We start from the raw sequence: 23,738 nt of genomic DNA on the forward strand, positions 1-23,738 counted from the left end.
ACAAGAGTGGAGCATTGCTCTTCAAAATTTGGTCATTGATTGGCAGTAATGGCATCATTTGGGAGCTTGTTAGAAATGCAGAATCTCAGGTCCCTTTTCAGATTTACCAACTCAGAATCTGCATTTTAACAGGACTCCTAAGTGATTCATATACATAGTCAATTGATGTCTGAACCAGTGACCTGCAGAGCCAATGATCTGCAAAGCAAGTGAACATTAGCTTTATTTTAAATTTTAAGAAAGAAGTCTTAATTTGTCTAGAGTACATAGCATTCGTTTGATGTTTACAGTGTCACTTTATTTGCCTAATAACTAGCTGACTCTAGATCCTTAGCAGCATTAGATTTAGTATTTGACGTTTTGACCCTACATACCTTTGATATGTAGTGATTTGTAACTTACGACATAAATTTGAATTCCTTAACATGTTGCTAATTACAAAACACTAGTGTCTGTAGCAGACTATCAAGAAATTGAGCAGGTTTTGTTCTCCACTCATTGTTAACATACATGGTAACTCACCAGGCGCTTAAAACAAGTGCGCTGTGGTGCAGGGTACTTCTTGTTTAGTGACAGAAATGAAAAGATCTAAGAATATGATGGTTTTAAATAAATATGATAAGAAGTAGAGAGAGTTTTAAGTAATAGAACTATTCTATGTTTTGGATGTTTGGTTTAGTGTCTCTAACTATAGTTCTCTTTAATGTCAAGTGCATAATATATTTGAACCATTCTATTTATTACATTTAATAACCATTGATTGTCTTTTTAGTCAAAGTTTCAGAAAAATGCAAAAAGTCTTGTTCTCAAAGGAATGCTCCCTGGACCATGCACATCAAAGTCGTGGGTGGCTGCTTGTGTGGGTAGAAAATACTAAAAACGCAAAAACTGGGCCCTACCACTGAATCCCAATGTACATTTTAAAATAAGCAGCATCTGGTCAGGCACGGTGGCTTTCACCTGTAATCCCAGCATTTTGGGGGGCCGAGGCAGGAGGATCACTGGAACTCAGGAGTTCAAGCCTGGGCAACATAGTGGGACCCCCATCTCTGCAAAAAATTGAAAAAAAGAAAAAGCATCTCCCAAGGAATTCTGCCAGAGCAAAGTTGTGTTTTTCCCCCTCAAATCTGGAAACCATAATTGTTCACTTTTTGACCTTTTACTGGAATACAGCATACACTGAGAAAAGTAACAGCACTCAGATAAAAAAATAGAACATTACTGCTATTCCAGAACCTCCTCTGGTGACTCCTTTTAGAAACTAGTCTAGCACCCCACCCCTCTAAACACAAATATAACCACCATAGTGACTTTTAACACCATAGATTAGTTTTGCCTGTTTTTGAACTCTTTAAAGTGGCATAATACAATTTATACTCTTGTCTGTTTTGTGTTGTTTTTGCTTAGCATTATGTCTGTAAAATTTGTCTATATTGTTAGCTGCAGTTTGTCATTCTCATTCTCATTGCTGTGTGGTTCTCTGTTGTTTAAAAGTACCAGTGGTAAAATTATCATTTATGTGCTTTACATCTGATGGACATTAGAGGTATGGTGGTACCACTGATAGGCACCAATATCAAACTTGATAACCACTGTTGTATATTATTTGGGAAAATGTGTACTCTTGACATGTTTGGCAAATTTTTATTTCTCCAATCTAAAATTTAGAAAATTATAATTTTAAAATTTTATCAATAAAAATTTACAGGGTTTTTACTGTCAAATATTATCTAATAGCTCAGCTAGCACATGCTAGAGTAATATAGCACTACCAACTTTTCTAAGTAGACTATAGCACTGAGGAATTAAATAGCAAATAAGGGAAACGTTTCTTTATGAAATAATTTCTTTTAATAAATTAAAAAGAAATGAGAGTATTAGAATACCACCATTTGCAACCTTCTGTGTATTAATGGATGGAGGCAGTGAATATCAACAGCTGCTAAAATCATAAGAGGGAAACCAGATGCTAGGTGACACGTAATGAAGTAACACATTATTAGACAAAGGAACAAACCAAGTTCAATAAAGCCTCTGGATCCAACTTCCAATTTGCCAGAAACAAAGAGACCAGATGAATATGCTGAATTGCATTATGTGTAAATAATCAGTCAAATCTACACTACTAAAAGTCAGATCAAACATAAATTTTAAGAAAAAGAAAAGAATGGAAAATAAACCTGTAGATTAAAAGAGACTGAATAGAAGTAGCAACTCTTCTTAAAAATGGTCAAGATTAAATAATAGTTATGTAGGGAGGCTTACTTCGCTGTTAAAGGGATAAATACAGGATGTAATTGAGAATAATTTAAAAGAAGTAAGTTACTTAAGAGGAAAGGAAAGGGCTATGACTGAATCAGAGCACTTGGAGGAGCTTCTGGGCTTGCTGGCAGATTGCTGTGTGGTGGTCACAAGAATGTATTCTCTGAATATACTGAGGTATGAAGTTTTTGTATAGTTTTCTGTATCTGTATTTTATTTTACTCTAAAAAGGAAATAGTTTTTAAAAAAATATTATAGATCTGCTAATCTAATAAAAACTTCCCTAGAGCTTCATCAGTAATAGTCCAGTGTCATCTGGATTATCTTCAGCAATCATTTTCATTCTAAATTGTCATAGTAAGTGTTGTCTCAAAGCAGAAAGAGATAGAGAGTTTGACAAAGTGTCTTAAAATGCCTGATGTCTATCTTAATGATTCCAATAGAAACTTTCCAGTATAATACTCAGACATACTGCCCTTAAAACTACATAATGGCTTATAAATTTGGGAAACTCAACAGATTTGGAAATACAGCACATATATAGCTGAGATCACTGATGAATGTGGCTACCTTAAATAACAGATTCTCAACATAGATGAAACAGCCCTCTATTGGAAGATGCCATCGAAGACTTTTTTGACTGGACAGGGGAAGTCAGTACCTGCTTCAGAACATCAAAGGACATGCTGACTCTCTTGTTAGGGGGTAATGCTGCTGGTGACCTCAAGTGGAAGCCAGTGCTCATTGGTCATTCTGAAAATCACAGGGTCCTTAAGAATTATGCTAAATCTACTCTGCTTATGCTCTATAAATGGAACAGCAGAGCCTGGATGACAGCACAGTTTGCTAGATATGTTAAGCCCACTTTTGAGACCTACTGCTCTCAGTGAAAGATTCCTTTGAAAATATTACTGCTCATTGACAGTGCACCTGGTAACCCAAGAACTCTGATGGAGATGTACAAGGAAATTCCTATTTTTTTCATGCTTGATAAACATAATAACATCTATTATGTAGCCCGCAGGTCAAGGAGTTATTTCTACTTTCAAGTTTCGTTATTTAAAAAATATATTTCTTAAGGCTATAGCTGCCACAGTGATTCCTGTGATGAATTTGGGCAAAGTAAATCGAAGACCTTCTGGAAAGGATTCACCATTCTATGTACCATTAAGAACATTCGTGATTTATGGGAGGGGTTCAAAATATCAGTATTAATAGGAGTTGGGAAGAAATTGATTCTAACCGCATAGGCAACTTTGAAGGGCTCAAGACTAAAGTGGAGGAAGTCACTGCAGATGTGGTAGAAATAGCAAGAGAAGTAGAAGTAGAGCCTGATACAATATGACAATTGCTGAAATCTCAAGATAAAATTTGAATGGCTGAGGTGTTGCTTTTTATTGATGAGTAAAGAAAGCTGTTTCTTGAGATAGAACCTACTCCTAGTGAAGATGCTTTGAAAATTGTTGAAATATCAACAAAGGACTTATATTACATAAAATTAGTTGATAAATTGATAAAGCAGCAGTGGTTTGGGAGGATTGCCTCCAATCTTGAAAGAAGTTCTATAGTTAGGTAAAATGCTGTCAAATAGCATAGTGTCTTTCATAAAAGGAAGAGTCAATTGATGTGGCTAACTTTATTGTTGTCTTATTTTAAGAAATTGCCACAGCCGTACTGATTAGTCAGCAGCCACTGAAGTCTCAGTTGATCATTAGCATTTTTTTTTTTTTTTTTTTTTTAGCAATATAGTCCTTTTAAATTAAGGTATGTACTTTTTTTTTTTTTTTACACATAATGCTATTATGCACTTAGTAGTGTAAATGTGACTTATATGCACCAGGAAACCAAAAAATTTTTGTGACCTGCTTTATTGCAATATTAACTTTATTGCAGTGGTCTGGAATTGAACCTGCATTTTTTCTGAGTTGTAAGTATTGGTGAAATCATTAACCTCCTTCTCTTTTTGTATGGTTTCTTCAACTCACAAAGGATAGCAGCCCCAGTGAAAGTCATTACAGAAGGCAGAGGAAACTCCATTTTTTCCTTTTTTTTTTTTTTTAAAGACTTTGCCGCTGTGTGTGTGTGTGTGTGTGTGTGTGTGTGTGTGTGTGTGTTTACCTTATCCTAGTGGGCCTTACCACACATTTCTGTTATGTGAGATCCAAATGTGATGTGATATACACAAGAGTAATTTTCACCCCATTCTTAAAACTAAAAATGATGTTTAAGTTACTTTTTCCTGGGGGAAAATTCAACCCCGTGGTAATTAAGCTTCACTTTACTTGAAATTAATATCTTTTTATAAATTTTACGGACTCATAAGAAATGTAATACATTTTGCTTAAGTAACTAGCATAAGCCAAAATGGCATTTCATTTTTCTTAGGCTCAGCAGATTTAATTTAATAAAGATTATAAATTGATTTTAATTAATGATGCTTACAAAATGAAAATTAATTTACAGTGTTGAATAGGAAAGCTACTAAAACCATAAGCCAAAGCAATATGAATAAAAGTATAATTTAGACACAATTTTAAACCAGATTTTGAAAACCTTTTCTTTACTCAGTGATATAGTCAGGCTCAATTGTATGCCTACTAGATTACTTCTTGTATAGGCTGATATATGCATAAAAGTATTATTTTTGAATTTTACATAAAATTATATTTATCTCTTTAATGCGAATTTATCTCTTTAATGTAAAAATTGTATTTGTCTTTTATCCTTGTTTCTTGTTGCACATATCAATTACAGGTCAAGCATGAGATAAGAAAATCGTGTTAATTTCATTTTCAACTAAAATAAGACTATTTCTTAGCTTATTCTTGTTTGTTGAATAAAAGAAGATTGTTCATATGTGTGAGAAATTGCTGCAGCATAATGTTCAGTCTTTTTCTGTGAGTAGCATGATAATCTTTTCTTCATAGAAATCTACATCTTATCTGGGAAAGATTAGTAAAACTCATCTTTAATGTATGGTAAAACTGCAGATCTTTTTCCTCTTTTCTCAAGTCAAATTTTCGCAGTCAGAACATTCAGAAACAGGATCCCTTTTCCAGTTTTACACTTGTGTTTAAGTGAAGGAAAATGTGTTCAGTTTTGTTCTGCACTCCTCCAGGTGATTTCCAATAAGACTTGAGACTTGCTGATATCCTTCCTCACTCTCAAGCCCAAACAGCAATAGAAACATTTCAAGATTTTCTTTTGTAACATGTTTTTCAAAAGCTCATTTTCCTTTTAAATCTAAGAATGTTGTCCTTTGAAATAAAAAAAAAACCCAACCATTTTTTTCACACCTTGCAGAGACTGAAACATAAGTACTACGTAGGCTAGTTTCTACAGCTATTAATGTTTCAGGTATTCAACAGAATCTAGCCTGCTGTTTTCTTTAAAGGGCCCGTTTCAGTTCAGATACCCTATTGAGAAGTTTTCCACTGCTAAGTGGATTGTGTGTGTGTGTGTGTGTGTGTGTGTGTGTAAGAGTTCTTTAAATGAGTGAAATGACCTTTGTTTAATGAAGTTAACTATTTTATAACATCTTTCAGATGTTAAAACATTTTGCCCCAAGAGCTTTTGATATCAGTACTTTTATACAGATGTTTTTTGTGTTAGTTTGGGTCCTCTGAGACACAGATGTCAAGACAAGATTTGATGTGCAGGGAATCTCCCACCCCATCCTACTACCCTCCCACATTTTCTGTTGGAGCAATCCCCATTCTAGTACTTCTACCCTGCTCAGTAGCTTGCTGGGAGAAGCCCAGAGGCAGCAAGGCCAGGGGTGGTTGCCATGGATTCCAAGGTGCGATAGCTGGAGGCTGTCAAGCAGTTCTGTTCCTCATAGCAGGTTAGGTTGAAGGGACATCTGAGTAGGGTACCACTGTGGCCACTACACCCTCCTCTTTCCTTCAGCCTTTGACATCCTTCCCTCATGTGAACACTCTTTACTGTGTTACCCGCCCATGGGGATGTTGTCACTCTGTTCTGTCTTTGACCTACGGGGGCTTCTTAACTATATGGATTATTCCTCATGCTTCTTAGAGTCAAGCTTTGCCACCCCTTGCACCCTTGTTGGTCTGCCTCTGTCCCTCCCCGCCGCCATCCCTCACTACAGAAAGGCTCTTTTCATTCTGCCTCAACTCCCGAATTTTGGACTACCTGCCTCCCACATATACACCTAGCTTGCTTGGCTCCATCTAATAGCTTTTTGACTAAATTGTTGAGGAAAAGAAGGAAGAAGAGCCATCAGGGTTTCTTACGTCTGCAACTGGCTAGAACATGGTTCCATTCACTGAAATAGAGAAAATAATAGGAGGATCTAAGAACAAATTTGGGCCTCACGTATGTGTGCATGTTGTGGGGAAATAGAAGTTTGGATGTTAAAATAATGAATTTGGTGTGACTTTGGGACACCTTCTTGAAATTAATAGGCTCAGTAGAGGAGTCTGACTGGAGATAATAGTATGGGGAATCATTAGCTTCTATGTGGTAGTTGAAACCCTGACTTTCAAAGAAACAACAAAGAAAGGAGGAGCTAGCGCTGGAGCACAGTAACAGTGCTGCCTTGAGGGATGCACTGAGGAATGTACCAGGAAAATTAAGGGACAGGAGAGAGTTGAAAAGAGAGCTAGTGACCAACAGAGTATAAAGATATAAAAATGGCAAAAGAGTCATTGAGATTTAACAACCAGTTTAAAATTTAGTTATTAGGGAGTAAGCCCATATCACACAGGTGGTGGCATGAACGGGAATGAGGGATTAAATTTAGCCAAAAACAAAATATGTATTATAATTCAAATAACAAAAAGTATATATTGTCATGTGGACTGAGGAATAGTCTTTTTCATCCTTTGCAGTAAAGATATATATGATTGACTAGCCAAGTCGATTTAAATTATTTAGTGTACATCCATAAAACTTTATGAATTACTTGCTGCATATGTGATGACACTCGCCAGTATTGCCCATTTTGTGTTGATTTTGTTAACGTACATTACTAAGGAGCTTTTCATCAAATTTTGCAGTCCCTGAAACATTTTCATCTTTAAAGTTACAAATGTGATTTCTCAGCTGCTGTATAGAAAATATGGAACCAGAAATACTAAAAAATGATAATTGTTTTTAAAGTATTAATCTTTTTAGTCACACAGTTGTTTTTTACATGCTATGCTGAAAATAACAAGAAATTTGATGCAGAGGGAAAAATGATTTTTTATGACTTAGTAGATAATTCACAAATATGTGTTAAGATATTAGGATTTATGTCCTACCAGTTTCAAAAGTACTACAAGTGACTTGTTCAATACGGAGTACAACTTTAAAAAATGTATTTAAAGTAATCGATGTTGTGTTTGTGACCTGGCTTGAAGTTCTCTTTTGGTGAAGAGCATGCATAAAAAGGTTTGATAATTATTTACTCAGTGAACAAATGTTTTCAGTGCCTTATGAGTCAGGCATTTTTGTGAGTGCTGGAGATAATAGTGATGAAAAACAAAAGTCCCTTTTCCTTATAGAACTTCAAGTGTGGGAAGGCAGATAGTACAGAAATAAATTGATGGATGGATAGATGGATAGGTAGGTATTTACTATATAGCAGGTACTGTTTCTGCTTTTGTTTAGTGCTGTGGAAATGAGTAGAGCCAGGACAAAGGAAAAGAAGAGGTGATGCCGGTGGGTATTATTTTAAGTTGGATGGTTAGAGAAAGTATTGAATAGGGGACATTTGAACAGAGTCCTCCATGAAGGAAGTAAAAATAATAAAAAGAGGAATAGCCAGCACAAAGGCTCTGAGGTTGCAGCACACTTTACCTCTCAAGAAAGAACGGTGACAGAAAGTGAGAAAGAGAGAAGTAAAATATGAGTTCACAGTGGTGGGAATGTATGTGGGTGATAGAAGGACCCAACAGGCAACCATAAAAGACATTGGCTTTTACTCTGAGTGAAATGGGAAGCTCTTAGTGGGTGTTGAGCAGTGGATTAGTAAGATAAAACTTATTTCATTATGCATTTCAGGTACTTACTCCTAATCATAGTAATTAATAAATTATTAATTTGGAGTATGGGAAGTTCATATGTGAAGTGATGGGTGTTGGCTCTTTTAGAATTCAGTGAAAATCCTAAACTTCTTGCAGAAAGTGATTCCAAGCTTTGAGTTACTCTTCCTGATGATCAGTACAATTGGTTTACTTTCTTGTTATCTTTGTCCTAAAGCTTCTTAAATCACTTTGTAGCTCAAGTCTAATGGATTATACCAGCCCATGTAAATTCTGAAAATGTTAATATTGCCCAGTGATTCAGAGGCTTTAGTAATTTGCTTAAAGTACTTCTTGTTTTATTGGTATAAACTGTATTCCTCAGTGTCTACTATGATTTCAAAGTTAGTACTTGGCTTGGAATTTTCCTTTGAAGCTCGCAACTGTAGTTCAATATAAGATAGGCTGTCAGAGCTCCACTTATTTAACAACTGTATCTGTGCCCACTTTTATTCCTTTAAGCATCCTAGAGTAAGCATTTCAAATGGTTTTGAATTATCAAAGGTCATTTTGAAAAACAAGATTATTGAGAAAATATTTTAAAAGTTCATGAGAAAGTTGTGTAAAATACACCCCCCCACCCAAGGTAGGCCTGAAATGCCACTAAATCGACAAAGGATAGTGAATAAAAGTTACCCTGTATTTTCTAGGATTTGGGGAAAGTGGAGTAGCTCTACTTTCTTTAAATAACCTATTTTAAATTTGTTTGAACAGCAGAATTATTATACCTCTTTTTCATTCAGAATGGAGTTGACTGTAGGCATCTTTTTAAAGTACCCATAGGTCAGGACCTCTCTGGACTTTCCACTACCTTGAAAGACACTGCCAGAAGAATGTTGTTCCCCACACTTACAAAAGGAACAGTAATGTTCTTTTCTCCAGCCATTATTTTATGCAAAGTCCAACTTTATTTTATCAGAGCTATCTGAACTTTCAATGTATTTGAAACATTCATTGACTAATATCTTTAATGGAGCTTTTAATGTCTCTGATCATTTATCCTTTGTTAGGTTAGCAGAACTGGAACAACACAGTTACTTTCACAGCTTCAAATGATACTTTCATAGTCATTTGTGGACATGTACTATGCAGTGTCACAAAGTTTGAGCCACCTGACAAACCTATTTCTAGTTGAGATCAACAGGGTGATGCTCTGCCTTCTTGTTGCAGCTGTCATACTGTAAACAAGTGTCATTTTCATGGTCCATGAGGAAAAGTATAGCATTTTCCTCATTTTGGTGCTTTTCATTAGTGATTGGGCAGTTTAAAATGGCCCCAAAACATAGCCCTGAAGTTCTGTTTAATGTTCCTGAGTGCAGGAAGGTTGTAATTTGCCTTAAAGATAAACTAATGTGTATTAAATAAACTTAATTCAGGCATTAGTTATAATGCTGTTGACCATGAGTTCAATGCTAATGAATCAATCTATATTAAAGATATATTTAGACAGAAACACACATAAAAAAGGTTATGCGTTGATCAGTTGGCAACAATGTTGTGACCAGAGGCTTGTGAGAACTGTATTTCCCCTAGGAGCAATGGCTCAGTATTTGTTAATTCAGTGGTTGCAGCAATTTTATAGAACGCAATTACTGTGAATGCGAATCAACTGTATTTCATTAACAGTGGTGATTTATAGGGACTTTAGATACCAGAAGTGTTTCATAATTCCCTTTCTCGAAACCATTGTTTTAATATGTTTAAATGCATGCATGCAGAGTTGTGATGTTAAACAATAATTTTACTGTGGGTTCTGGTCAAAAAGAGGAAATGTCATCAGGTAACTTGAAAGATACGTTATTCTAAACATTATCCTCCAGAAAATTGGCATGTACAAGAAGCATATTGAATGCTCAGCAAATAATTTGTTTTAGAGTAATAATCTTTGAGTATTGTAGTGATTCTAGTTTTGGAAAAGAAGGCAGTATCAGTGTTAGAGAATAATATTCTTTCAGGATTTTATGTGGTTACTTCAAGGTGTATGAAAGAAGACTCACTTGGGTGTTAAATTCTTGTCCCTGCTTTACTTAAAGCTAGTAATCTTGAGAAATTTACTAAATCATTTTAAGCCTGATTACTTTGCCTGCAAAGTGAGGAACATTTTCAGTTTAAAATTTTATTTCTTTTATTAGTATTCTTCCTGACCTTGAATCATTTCTGTTCCCATCATATCCAGTTGCCAAGAAATCCATGAACCTTAATGTTGTTTATTAGCCATCAGATTTTATTTCACTGAACTCAAGTTCAGTCACATTAGTTACCGATAAAATCATGTTATGTATATTAATATATATAACTTATATATATTAATATATATTATATTAAATGTATAATATATTAATATATAAAAATATATTAATATATATAAATATATAACATGATTTTATCGGTAACTGTGACTGAACTTGAATATATCAAATATTTGATATATCTTGACATTTTGTATTATGGTAAGAAGAAATAAAAGACCTTCTTCAAATTTTAGGATATGGACTTCTGTTTGTTGATGTTGGTGTTTTATCATACACTGTTGTAAATCATACTAAAGGTTTTCTCTGAAAAAGACTAGAATTGACAATACTTCATTTGTTAACAGTTTCAAGTTTTAGATCACGGGTGCTTAATTTCTTGTGTGTGCACAATATGTTGGCATTATTTTATCTGACCTCAAAGATGTCCATATAGATACCAACAAAGGATAAAGTGTAAGAATAAATATCATGAAAAGATGCTGTATCAGATAAAATTCTAGAGCCAGGTTTAAAAAACATAAAGCTAAACATGCTTGATATGTAAAAATTGAGAAATATGATAAAAAAAGAAATGTTTAAAGCATCTGTAATACCACTGCCTAAGATGCAGTTTATTTTGAAATGTTGTCTTCTAGTCTTCATACAGTTTAAAAATCATATTATAATCATTATTATTTCCAGTATTTTCCCCTTAGCGTAATATAATATAACATCCGTGTTTTAAAAAATGTTTTATGAACGTCATGTTTAGGGATTACACTGTATATATCCCATCTCATAGATTCCTTTATATTGAGCATTTGAATTTTTACTTTTATTTACATTTATTTTTATCTTTTTATTTGCTTTTGTGGATAAACTGCAGTGAGCATCCTCTGTATAATTTTTTTTTTCTGTTTTAGGATTACTTCCTTAGGATAGATTGCCAGAAGTGGAGTTACTGGGTCAGAGGGTATGAACTTATGAACTTTTTTTTTTTAAATAAATTTTATGTTTCTGTCCAGTCATTTGTAAAAGAATTAAAATAATAATGATTATAATTGTTACCTGCTTGAAAACTGTGTCTGAAGGCAAGATTCTGTGATCAGAGAAGTTTGGGAAATACCAGGATAAAAAGCCTTTTAATCTGATTTACCTCAGCATTTCCCAAATTTAACTGAACACTGAAATTTTTTTTTGATACACTTCTTAAAATTTTGTGGAAGTTTTATATAGGATATAGTCTATGAACTACTGATGTAAAGTTGAAATTGTTTTATATGCTTATGTTTTATTGGTCAAAGGAATTAAACTATAAATCTTTATGCTAAAAATTATTAAAAGCGATTAATGTTGTTTACTATGGTTTTTGTGCATGTCTTTATAAAGTCTTATAACTTTTAAAATTGAAATGTTCTATATTGTTTACTAAAAAGCATTTTAATGCCTTGGTGGCATCAATACTTTTTTGCAATCATTAATGATATTTAGAATGTAGACATATAACATGAAAGTAGAACATAATATAGATTGTACAAATCTTGTTTTTTCCACTATTTTCCCCTGCAGAATGTGAAAACCTTTGCATCTTCTGATAGTCTAGCCAAGGTCCAAGAAGTAGCAAGCTGGCTTTTGGAAATGAATCAGGAACTGCTCTCTGTGGGCAGCAAAAGACGACGAACTGGAGGCTCTCTGAGAGGTAACCCTTCCTCAAGCCAGGTAGATGAAGAACAGATGAATCGTGTGGTAGAGGAGGAACAGCAACAGCAACTTAGACAACAAGAGGAGGAGCACACTGCAAGGAATGGTGAAGTTGTTGGAGTAGAACCTAGACCTGGAGGCCAAAATGATTCCCAGCAAGGACAATTGGAAGAAAACAATAATAGATTTATTTCAGTAGATGAGGACTCCTCAGGAAACCAAGAAGAACAAGAGGAAGATGAAGAACATGCTGGTGAACAAGATGAGGAGGATGAGGAGGAGGAGGAGATGGACCAGGAGAGTGATGATTTTGATCAGTCTGATGATAGTAGCAGAGAAGATGAACATACACATAGTAACAGTGTCACAAACTCCAGTAGTATTGTGGACCTGCCCGTTCACCAGCTCTCCTCCCCATTCTATACAAAAACCACAAAAGTGAGTATATTCATTATATTGTTAACTTGAGAAACTTTACATACCTATTTTAAGTAATGAAACTTTCCTCTCAGTCTTTGTATTACTAAAAATTAATCTTAAGATATGTAATAATAAAATGAACTAGTTTTTTGTTTTACAGAAGGTATTGGAAAGTATTAACAAGTAGAAATACTGATAATGGGACAATCTGAGTACAAATGGAGGGAAAGTAATTGAGCCTATTACTATGAAAAGTTATTAACATCAAATTTTTGTCTAAACCTTGAGTTCCGGGCAGGGATTAGTAGCTTGTGTGGGGTGTAGAGGTTTTGGGTGAAATATGGTTTGTGTAAATCAAGTAATGAAGAAGCTTTTTATTTACAAAATGCAGCTGCTGGAGTGGGCTGTCTATTTACAAGTGTCACTCTAAGGCATAAATTACTCAAAAGTTGCCTCAAATTAGTTCTAGTTATTTATCATTTGAGAATTAGAAATAGTGGATATTCATGTAGAATAGACTTACAAGTTAAACTATATTTTGGAAAGGAACATTTTAACTTGAATAATAGCTTACTTGTTTTATAGACATTAAAATAATGTCTGTGGTAGTTCATCCTCTTACTCCTACTTGCTTATTTCTTACATTTTACAGTGATTTTAGGCCATAAACAATATACAAACTGATTTAACTGATTTGACATCATATCATTTAACCTAACTTGACTTGGAATGAAGTGTCTTACACACTTGGATTAATAATAGTTGAATTGATAAATCATGTTTTACATCTGCTTGTAAAACCTTGACTTTCTAAAATGTGTTTGGCCCTAATTTACCTAGCCTGTCTGCAAGTCAGATTATATTTAGCTAGCATGATCTAAGAAGGACGTGACATCAAGTAGTGATTTTTCATCCATTGTATCATCCCTGTCTCAAGATGTTGAAGCAGTAGCTTTGGATCTCAGCCAGGTGGCTCTACCGCTAACAACTATACACTGCTTTGTTAAGGCTCAGACCTTATATAGTGTCATTCCTCCCTTCTGTCCCCCCAGTCTTAATCCCCTTCTTCAAGGTTACTATATCAAAAGGGAGTTTATACAGCTCTTTTTTTCCTGAGGGTTCAGTTAGAGGAATAGGGGTTTAATACTTAAGTTCCAATTGCATTATCTTATTTCAGAAAGAGGTTCAATCAAAACTAAGCCTTGCAGAACAATGCAGAGTTATTGCTGATTTCTGCTACACTTTAAATTAAAAGCAAAAAAAGCTAGTTAGACAAAACTTTATCTTTTTCCAAAAGGAAAAGTCATCCTTATATTCTGTAGGAAACCTTCCAGTTCACAAGTTTGACAGGTACTTCATCTTTTCTTTACCTTCAAGATAAAATCATTAACAGAAATTTTATGTGTGTGATGATTACCTCTTTAAAAACGAAGTATACTGAATTTGTTAGTTTTTTTTCCTAGTGATTCTGAATCAGGAATAACAGTTATTCTTGTACATGCAAGATAACAAGAATGGACTGGGCCCTAACCATAGCAGGGATAGATGTGTGTATGCATTTGTATATATACACATGTACAATATAGATGTGTATATGCATTTATTATATAAGTGTGTATGTATACTTTTTGATATATTGTTGATCATGAGATGATTTGCCTTCATAAGTATGGCATGAAGAATACAAAGCTATTTGATTGCCAGGACAGTGATGCCCTTCTATAAGTACGATTTCAGTCTGAAATTTTTCTAAATGTTTTCCTTTTTGTCCATTCCTAAAACCCTTCTGCCAGAGTATTCCCGGAGCACTTTCAACAGCATTTAGAAAAGTCGCTTAGTACTGCTTTACCTAAAAAGAAAATGTCAATATTCTCCGTCTGTAGATGTTTTAATACAATAAATAGAAGCTCTCACTAGTTCAAGTACTTTATTTTGGAAGAGCTTTAAATTCTTGATCATTATAAAGTTAAGACACTTCTACAGACGTTACCCTAGACCATAGTTTCATTCAAGTCTTAAACTTTGACTTTTGAGAGTAGAGGCATAAGAAATGAAATCCCATTTTTAAATGTTAATATAGGATTAGCTTTCTACAAATTTTACTCAGGATACCTTTCAAGTTTTATTTTTTGACGTTCTCATAAACAAACCCTGTGGACAGCTAGACTGAATTTTATCCATCATCCCTAAATATGCTGCATAAGCAAATACGATATTAATGAGAAAAAAAGATGTTTAATTCTTCCTTGCATTGCTTTATTCTTTGAAAGCATTTTGAAAACTGTCAAAACTCTGAGGACAGTTTTTCCCCCCTTGTCACTAAAGGTTTGTTCTTTTGGGAGCCTTATGGCAAGCAATATATGTTAAAAATTCCATACTGTCTTAATGTTAAAAGTCAAGGGAAGTGATAGTCAAGAATTGCTATTTATTAAGCTCACACTGTTTGAAAGATCCTATGACAGATACATAAACAAAAGTTACAGAGAGGCCACATGATCCACCCCAGATCACACTAAGTGATGAGAGATTTTAATCCTGATTTGCCTAATTGCAAAAAACCCCTTTCTCTTTCCATGTACTATGCTGCCCCCTATGGTAGAATATGACAAACATCACTAAAGATTTCCAATATAGTCATAGAGACTCTGGCGTGTGATGATTTTCTAATACTGTGTCCCATTTGAAGTGATCAGAGCTACCCTATAGAAAGGACAGAGAGCTCAGTTAACTACTTTTCTTTGTGGCACTTAACAAAACACTATTGAAGATTTTACAGCTCAAGGCTAAAGTAATCAGGAAGAAATGACGCTATTAAAAAATTTGATAGAGGTCATACTCTCTCGAATCCATAAAACATGCTTTTAAAGCAGAGGTTGTGTGCTGGCTGTTCCTCTAAATTTGACTAGCCTGTAAATTCTAGAGTCAACTTGGTTCTCCAGATATAAATGTCTGTCTCTTCAGTTTTTACTTCCTTTGTCAACATCCTTATCATATATATTTTTTTAAAATTGTTTTCTGAAGAGATGCCCAGCTCATATTGAAGAATCTTTGACATATTTTATGCAGATATCAACTAATTTTCTACTAACATGAAAAACAAATGAGACAATTATTAGGCCAGATCTGGTATCCTGATCTTTTGATGAAGAGAAGTGTGTTTGAGCACTAATTTCTGATGCTTCCATATCTGTCATAGTGGCTTCCACCTGTTCTCTTCTCATATAACATCCTTACCTCAAATGAGTCTATTTTTTTTCCCATCGTGATTGTTGGATTCTTCCACCTGTTCTTGTCTCACATAACTTCCTTACCTGAAATTAGTCTATTTTTTTCCCATCCTGATTGTTAGATTCCTCTTAGTAATTAAACCATGTTTATCCATTTGCCTCAAATAAGAAATAAATGTTTATCAAAAAATACATATGTATAAAGGATAGCCGGGTATGGTAGCTCACACTGTGATCCCAGCACTTTGGGAGGCTGAGGTGGGCAGATTGCTTGAGCCTAGGGGTTCAAGACCAGCGTGGGCAAACATGGCAAAACCCTGTCTCTACAAAAAACAAAAATTAGCTGAGTGTGATGGCATGCACCTGTGGTTCCAGCTACTTTGAGGGCTGAGGTGGGAGGATCATTTGGGCCCAGGAGGTTGAGGCTGCAGTGATCTGGGCCATAGAGAGTCCTGTTTCAGAATAAATAAGTAGAGAGGGGGGGAGTTGTGGAGAAGCATCTAGTGTATTGGAGTTTAGAGGCATAAGACCCTTTCTTTCTTGTCTATAAGTTCTGAACAATAGAGGAATCAGGTAATAGGATCATTAACCAATCAGGGTATCTGGTCCACCATTCTCCAACCACCTCCTAGGACCAGAGCTGCTGAGAAACTTTGTAGGACAATGTGTCTAACATTGGAAATATAACAGGGCTCTAAGTTACACTCTATTGTAGAGTTCTAGAGAATGATAGCTTCTTCAGAAAGTCCCTGGCCTAGTCTACCTACAAGACAAATAACATAAGTTCAAATTCTGTTTGGTGTAGACATGTCCAGAGAGCAAAAAATGCTATTTAAGGCAGTCATCTTGAGTAACATCCACTAGTAAACATGGCCCAGTGAATAGCCATGTCCCCTACCTTTGTGAGGGAGGAAAAATGAAACATTGACTCAGCATAGTTTAGCCCAATTTTAAACATGTGGGGAGGATGATGGAAATGGGAGAAATGGGGACAATGGGTGAGATGGGTTTTCCCTTTAACATATTAGAGTGATAAGAACTTTTCAGATCTGAGTTTGAATTCTGATTATGCCACTTATATGTAACTGTAAGTATGTAATCTCAGTGAACCTATTACTTTATCTGTAAAATGAAGACTAGAATGCCTACCTCTTAAGGTTTTTGTAAGGATTAAGTGAAATAATTTATGTAAATCAGGTAGCATAGTGTCTGGGACACTCAAGATATTTTACAGATACAGGCCTTATGACATCATTTTATTTGTCTCCTGTGCCTTACCCCAAATCCCACAAAATACACTTCATTCCCCACAGCGGTTGTCAGTCTCTATATGTATGTTTTACGACCTTCAGCATTCAGTCATCATATCACCCTCTAGTGTAAAAAGAAGTAGAGAAATAAATTCTTTTAAAAAGGTACACAGGAGGATTAGAAGAATACTATAATAAGCTAGGCCCATCTTCAATAAAAATAGACATAAATTTTGAAGCCGATGCTACCCACAGATCTCCCTAGCTGATAAAATATGTACCCTTTCCTTTCATTAGAATTTAAGTCAATTTCTGTAGACTTCCTTCTAATCTTTAGCTAAAGCTTCTGTATATTTAAATGCTTTAATGAATCTTCCATATGGATGCCACAATGAATTTTAGCTCATGGTTAATTTCTAATTAATGCTTGTTAATATACTTTTAAATATATTTGTTAATATTGTGTTAAACCATAATAACTCTAAATGTTGGTGATAAACTGTATCTCATTCACTGCAGGTCATGACAGTTACTATTATTAATTATTTAAGAGATACGGCCTTGCTGTGTTGCCCAGGGTGACCTTGAACCCCTGGGTACAAGAGATCCTCCTGTGTAGTTGGGACGGCAGGCGTGGACCACCGTGCCCAGCTCAAAAAGTATTTTAATTATGGGGTTTCATTGTAGACTAAAGAATAATCTTCACACCAAATGGGCCATTTTAAAATTGTTTTATAGCGCTCCAATGATTTGTTCTTTATACAGATGATAAACCTCACTGAAATATACACAAATACCACAAATAGTTATCTTCAAAATACTTCCAAAGAAAATTGTTTCCCATGTGTATTATTATAATGATCTGATCCATTTTTAATGTTGTTTTTTGTTGGTGGTAGGGAAGACAGTGTGAAGAAAAAGGATATAGGAATATATCATGATGAATTTTGTTTTCACTTTGGTAGATAACTCCAAAATGATTTCTCAAGCTCCATTCATTCACCCTAGCCATAGTTTTGCATTTCTAGCTGTCTGTTGGGCATCATCATCTGAGTGGTCCACTGAAAACTGAAACTACTAGTAGTTTCTTTCCCCAAACCAAGTTTTTATTTTCCTGCCTAGATTTTCTTTTCTCTCTCAATCGTCCCGTCTTCTGGTCAGTGGATGGAAAAGTGACTTGACTTCTTATGATCTGAGTCTGGGCCTGCTGAAGAATTTAACAGACTTGATCACTTAGTCTCTCTTTTTCTTACCCGCCAGGCACTTGTAAGATAAAAATTGGAGGGTTAGTGTTTAAAAATGTAAAGAGCATTTTTGCTTGTGCTTCTGTTTGCATCAGGCTATGATGCCATGCCCTTGACGGTGAGTTGGCAGTATGAATAATTGGATGAGTTTTTTAAATGAATTTTTAGCTCTGTATAGATAATAGCCTCAATACAGATATCTGGTGCCCTGTTTCCCACTGATAAAGCCAAACCTAAATGAGAACATTTGAAGTCTTCCAATATCTTACCATAGTTTCTACCTGGTTTCATCTCCTTTCCTCTCTACTTGTTTTGAATGATACTCCTTCCCGCCAGCCAGATCCTTCAAATCCAAGTCCAAATCCCCTATCTTTATACCTTCCTAGATTTAGAAAATCTAATTCCTTTGAACCTGTTGTTGCTTCTCTTCATGGTGCAGTTCATTTGGTATTACCTGGTGACATTTTTGGTAAGCTTTGTCTTAAGTTAACATAAAATTCTTCACTTTTTTGAGCAGTAGAAATTTGATAAATTTGTCTTCAGTCCTAATTCAGGTTGAGAGTTGAAGACTGGCAAACTGTAATGTGAACAGTTGTCATTTCACCTCTTTTTTTTTTTTTCTTCTAAGACAAGGTCTTGCTTTGTTGCCCAGGCTGGATGGAGTGCAGTGGCATAATCGCGGCTCACTGCAGCCTCCACCTCCCAGGCTTAAGCAATTCTCCCACCTCAGCCTCCAGAGTAACTGGGACCACCCGTGGCACCACCACGCTTGGCTAATTTTTGAATTATCTGTAGAGACAAGGTCTTACTATGCTGCCCACGTTGGTCTCACACTCCTGAGCTCTAGTGATCTTCCTGCCCAGGCCTCCCAAAGTGTTAGGATTATAGGTGTGAGCCACCATGCCCCAGCCTCATTTCACCTCTTAAGATGTACCTAAGCTAGACCAGAAATTGTAAATGGGCACATCATTAAAATTGAGTTTAAGACTCAGGTATTCAGTATACGTACAGATAGTTACATTGAGACTCCCCTGAGGAGAAGTTAAAAATCCCACCTTAGGAATCATTTTGTAACATGCAGAAATCGATTGAAGGCAATTCATACAGCCATTAAATATCACATTTGAAAGAATATTTAATAATGGGAAATGCTTAAAAATATTTTATTTAAAATATAGGATTCAAAACTCTATACAGTGTGATCTTAATTATGAAGCAAACATAGATTTTTATATATGTGTGTGTATGCATCTACATATATACATATGCAAAGAAAAAGATCAGAAGAAATTGTACCAAATGTTAGGAATTATCTCTGAATGTGGTTGAATAAAATGTTATTTTTTTCTTAAATACATTTTAGAATTTCTCCATTTTGTTATAACAAGCATATATGACTCTTTATTGGAAAAATAACTCTCTGCTGGAAACCAATTATTCTATGTAATCTTTTTTGATGACTTACATGGTGTGTAATGCTCCTAATGGAGGATTGGATAAAAAGATGTTCCTCACAAGAAATGGCATTATATAATGATCTCTGCATGAGAATGCAGCTGAATATAGTGGAAACCTTCCCCTATTCCCAACCCCCCATTTCATAGTGGAAAGGGCACGGAACTCTTCAAGTCCTAGTGTAACTGATTCTTCACATCTTTAGGGCTCAGGTGTTATCCTGGCAATTTTCTAAGATCAGCTTAACACATTACTAGAAGAGTAATAGCATAGTCGTATCTTTTCTTGTTTTGAAGATATTTATTTAATATGTGTTTTCTTTAAAGAGTTCTTTGGCCTTGATAGCACTTTTGGCTCTCTCTAAACGTGAATATTTTTCATATAAAAACCTTTCTCTGAGCAATTTCAGAGTCTGTCTTTGAAAATGGGTGTCCCCAACCCCCAGGCCATGGACCAGTACCAGTCTGTGGCCTGTTAGGAACTGGGCCTCACAGCAGGAGGCGAGTGGTGGGTGAGTGAGCATTACTGACTGTGCTCCACCTCCTGTCAGATCAGCTGTGGCATTAGATTCTAATAGGAGCACGAACCCTATTGTGAACTGCGCTTGCGAGAGATCTAGGTTGTATGCTCCTTCTGAGAATCTAATGCCTGATGATCTGAGGTGGAACAGTTTCATCCCAAACTGTCCCCCCACCTCCCCCGTCCACGGAAAAATTGTCTTTCGTGAAACCTGTCCCTGGTGCCAGAAAGGTTGGTGACTACTGTTTTAAAACACAATTATTATTATTATTTTTTGAGATGGAGTCTGGCTCTGTTGCCCAGGCTGGAGTGCAGTAGTGCAATCTCAGCTCACTGCAACCTCCACCTCCTGGGTTCAGGCGATTATCCTGCCTCAGCCTCCTGAGTAGCTGGGATTACCAGTGTCTGCCGCCACGCCCAGCTAATTTTTGTATTTTTAGTAGAGACAGGGTTTCACCATGTTGGCCAGGCTGACCTCGAACTCCTGACCTCAAGTGATCCACCTGCCTTGGCCTCTCAAAGTGCTGGGGTTACAGGCATGAGCCACCGTGCCTGGCCTTAAAACATAATTCCAAAGTGGCCATTGCTTTATGAGGAAATCGTTAGTGCTTTCCCTTCCCTCCCTTCCCGTATTCCCAACCCCCCATTTCATCAAACTAATATATTTAACATGTTAAGAGTTTTTAGTCTTAATTTTAAGTCTCCTAAGATGGACTCCAAACTGGAGTGGACCTTTGAGATCACCAAGGCCAAACCTGTGTCCAGTGGCTTTACCAACAGACTTGAACTTACAAATGAGGCCATTACAAAGGAATACTGCAATGTCAAGTATCTTCATAGTTTTAGACAGTTATTTATGTTAGGGTTCTTTATTTAATGTTGACATCTCTGACTTTGCTTTGGTCCTTGTTCTTCTGCCTAGAGCAGTGACAGCTCTTTTCACAGGAGAAGACTGCTGCCGTATTAATCTGTGATCTTCTCCAGACTGAATGCCTTCAGTGTGTTCTCAGAATGTGTATATATACTTATATTTTTTCTCATTAATCTTAACAGTCCTAATAGGTCATTTCTAATCTTTAACCCCATAGTGGACATGAGAAATATGTGAAGAGAGGTTAAGTAATTAATCATGTATCAATCAGCTGGTAAATAGTGGAGTTGGGATTGGAACTCAGATCTTATTCTGGGTCTAGGTTATGGACATATAACAAATGTACTTATGTTAACATTTGGAAATTCAGTTAAACAATATTAGTAATTTTGGGATGAGTGGGCTGTGAAATAACCTATAAAGCTACCGCCCTAACATTTATTTTCATGTCCCCAAATGTTGCCTCAACTAAATCTCTTTGTGGTATATTTATTGTGACTCATTGTATTAAGTTTGTTTTTCTCCGTCTCTCATTTAAGCCCTTTGATTTCTTATTTTATTGCCTAGTAATATTTATTGTATTATCAGGTACCCTGATAACCTAATTATTAGTCAATAAAGAATTAGTGTATAAATTTTTACATAATACTTGTCAGTCATTGACCACATGGATATATATTTTGTGTAGCTGGAGTCAGTGCATATACTTCTTTTATATTCCTGAATCTTTTGGTTATTATGATAATAATAGCCTTATTATTATTTGATAACCTGTTTAAACAGTTGACTTGTTCAGCCTCTCAAAGGGAATTTTCCCCACTCCCCTCTGCTTCACTGAGATCTTGACCCATTTACATGAATTATTTCTACATTCCTTCACCTAGAATTTCATGTGTATCTTTTTTCTTTTATCCCTCCAATCTGGAAAGAAGAAATACACTCGTCCTTTACAAGGAAACCTTGTGTTTGGATTGTTGATCCTTGAGGTTTGCAAAATGTTTTTTGGAGACTTCCTGCATTAGCCAGTCTGTCTTTTTAAATTAACAAGCTTTAATTTTTAGAGCAGTTTTAGATTCACAACAAAGTTGAATGAGAGGCCCAGAGAGTTCCCATATGCCCCCTGGTGCACACATGTACAGCTTCCCCTTTACCAGAATAGTACATTTGTTACAGTCGGTGAATCTACATTGTCATATCGTTATCCGGAATCCATAGTTTCCACCAAGGTCTCACTCTTGGTGTTGTGCACTCTGTGGGTGTGGACAAATGTGTACTGACACACATCTACCAATGTAGTACCATAGTGAATGGTTTCACTCCCTTAAAAATCCTGTGTTCTGCCTATTCATCCCTTTCTTCCCCAGTCTCTCATCACCATGATCCTTCCACCGTCTCCATAGTTTAACTTTATCGGAATGTCATATAGTTGCAATTATACAGTATGTAGCCTTTCAGATTGGCTTCTTTTACTGATGTAATATGTATTGACTTTTCCTCCATGTATATTTATAGCTTGATAGCTCATTTTCTTCTAACACTGAATAATATTCCATTGTTTGGATATACCACAGTTTATCCACTTCCCTAGTGAAAGACATCTTGGTTGCTTCCACATATTGGCAATTATGAATATAGCTGCTTGTGAAAATCTGTGTGCAGGATTTTGCATGGACTAAGTTTTTAACTCCTTTGCATAAATGCCAGGGAGTGTGATTCCTGGATTGTGTGTTAACAGTATGTTTAATTTTGTAAGAAACTGCCAAATGGCTTCCAAAGTGGCTATATCATTTTGCATTCCCACCAGCAGTGAATGAGAGTTCCTATGGCTCCATATCTTCAGTGGCATATGGTGTTGTCAGTGTTCTGGATTTCGACCATTCTAATAGGTGTGTATGGTATCTCTTGGTTACAGTTTGCAATTTGATACATGTGATATCACACATGTATCAAATGTGTGCACATTTGATATACTATATACTGATCATCTTTTTCTGTGCTTACTTCCCATCTGTAAATCTTCTTTGGTGAGGTGTGTGTCCAGATCTTTTGTCCATGTTTTAGTTGGGTTGTTCTCTTGTTGTTGTATATTTTGGATAACAATCGTTTATCCCATGTGCATTTTGCAAATATTTTCTTCCAGTCTGTGTCTTATGTTCTTATTTTCCTGACAGTGTCTTTCAGATAGCAGACATTTCTAATTTAGTATAGTCCAGCTTACGAATTCTTTCTTTCATGTATCATGCTGTTAGTATTGTGTTGTTGTATCTCAAATGTCATTTCCAGCTGGGTGTCGTGGCTCACACCTATAATCCCAGCACTTTGGCAGGCTGAGGTGGGAGGATCGCTTGAGCCCAGGAGTTTGAGACCAGCCTGGGCAACATAGTGAGACCTCCTCCTTAAAAAAAAAAATAATAATAATACACAAAATTAGCCAGGCATGGTGGTTGGTGCATTCCTGTGGTCTTAGCAACCCGAGAGTCTGAGGTTGGAGGATTGCTTGATCCTGGGACATCAAGGATGCAGTGAGCT

General features: G+C 35.8%; 1 protein-coding gene across 4 annotated transcripts in view; it reads left to right on the plus strand.

Annotated features, from left to right (window-relative positions):
- Positions 1–23,738, plus strand: part of LOC105463486 (F-box and WD repeat domain containing 7) — a 210,782-nt gene that overhangs the window by 106,315 nt on the left and 80,729 nt on the right. For 2 of the 4 annotated variants that reach the window (XM_011710595.3, XM_011710596.2), the window contains exons 2-3: positions 11,446–11,495; positions 12,092–12,661. In XM_011710595.3, coding sequence (XP_011708897.1) covers positions 12,161–12,661 — 501 coding nt within the window. In that variant the 5' untranslated portion in view covers positions 11,446–11,495; positions 12,092–12,160. Of the gene's footprint in view, positions 1–11,445; positions 11,496–12,091; positions 12,662–23,738 lie in introns of those variants that run through there. The other 2 variants (XM_011710597.3, XM_071092926.1) reach the window with 2 other exon arrangements.

The sequence above is a fragment of the Macaca nemestrina genome, chromosome 3, assembly GCF_043159975.1.
Source record: "Macaca nemestrina isolate mMacNem1 chromosome 3, mMacNem.hap1, whole genome shotgun sequence".
In the NCBI taxonomy this organism is placed as follows: domain Eukaryota; kingdom Metazoa; phylum Chordata; class Mammalia; order Primates; family Cercopithecidae; genus Macaca; species Macaca nemestrina.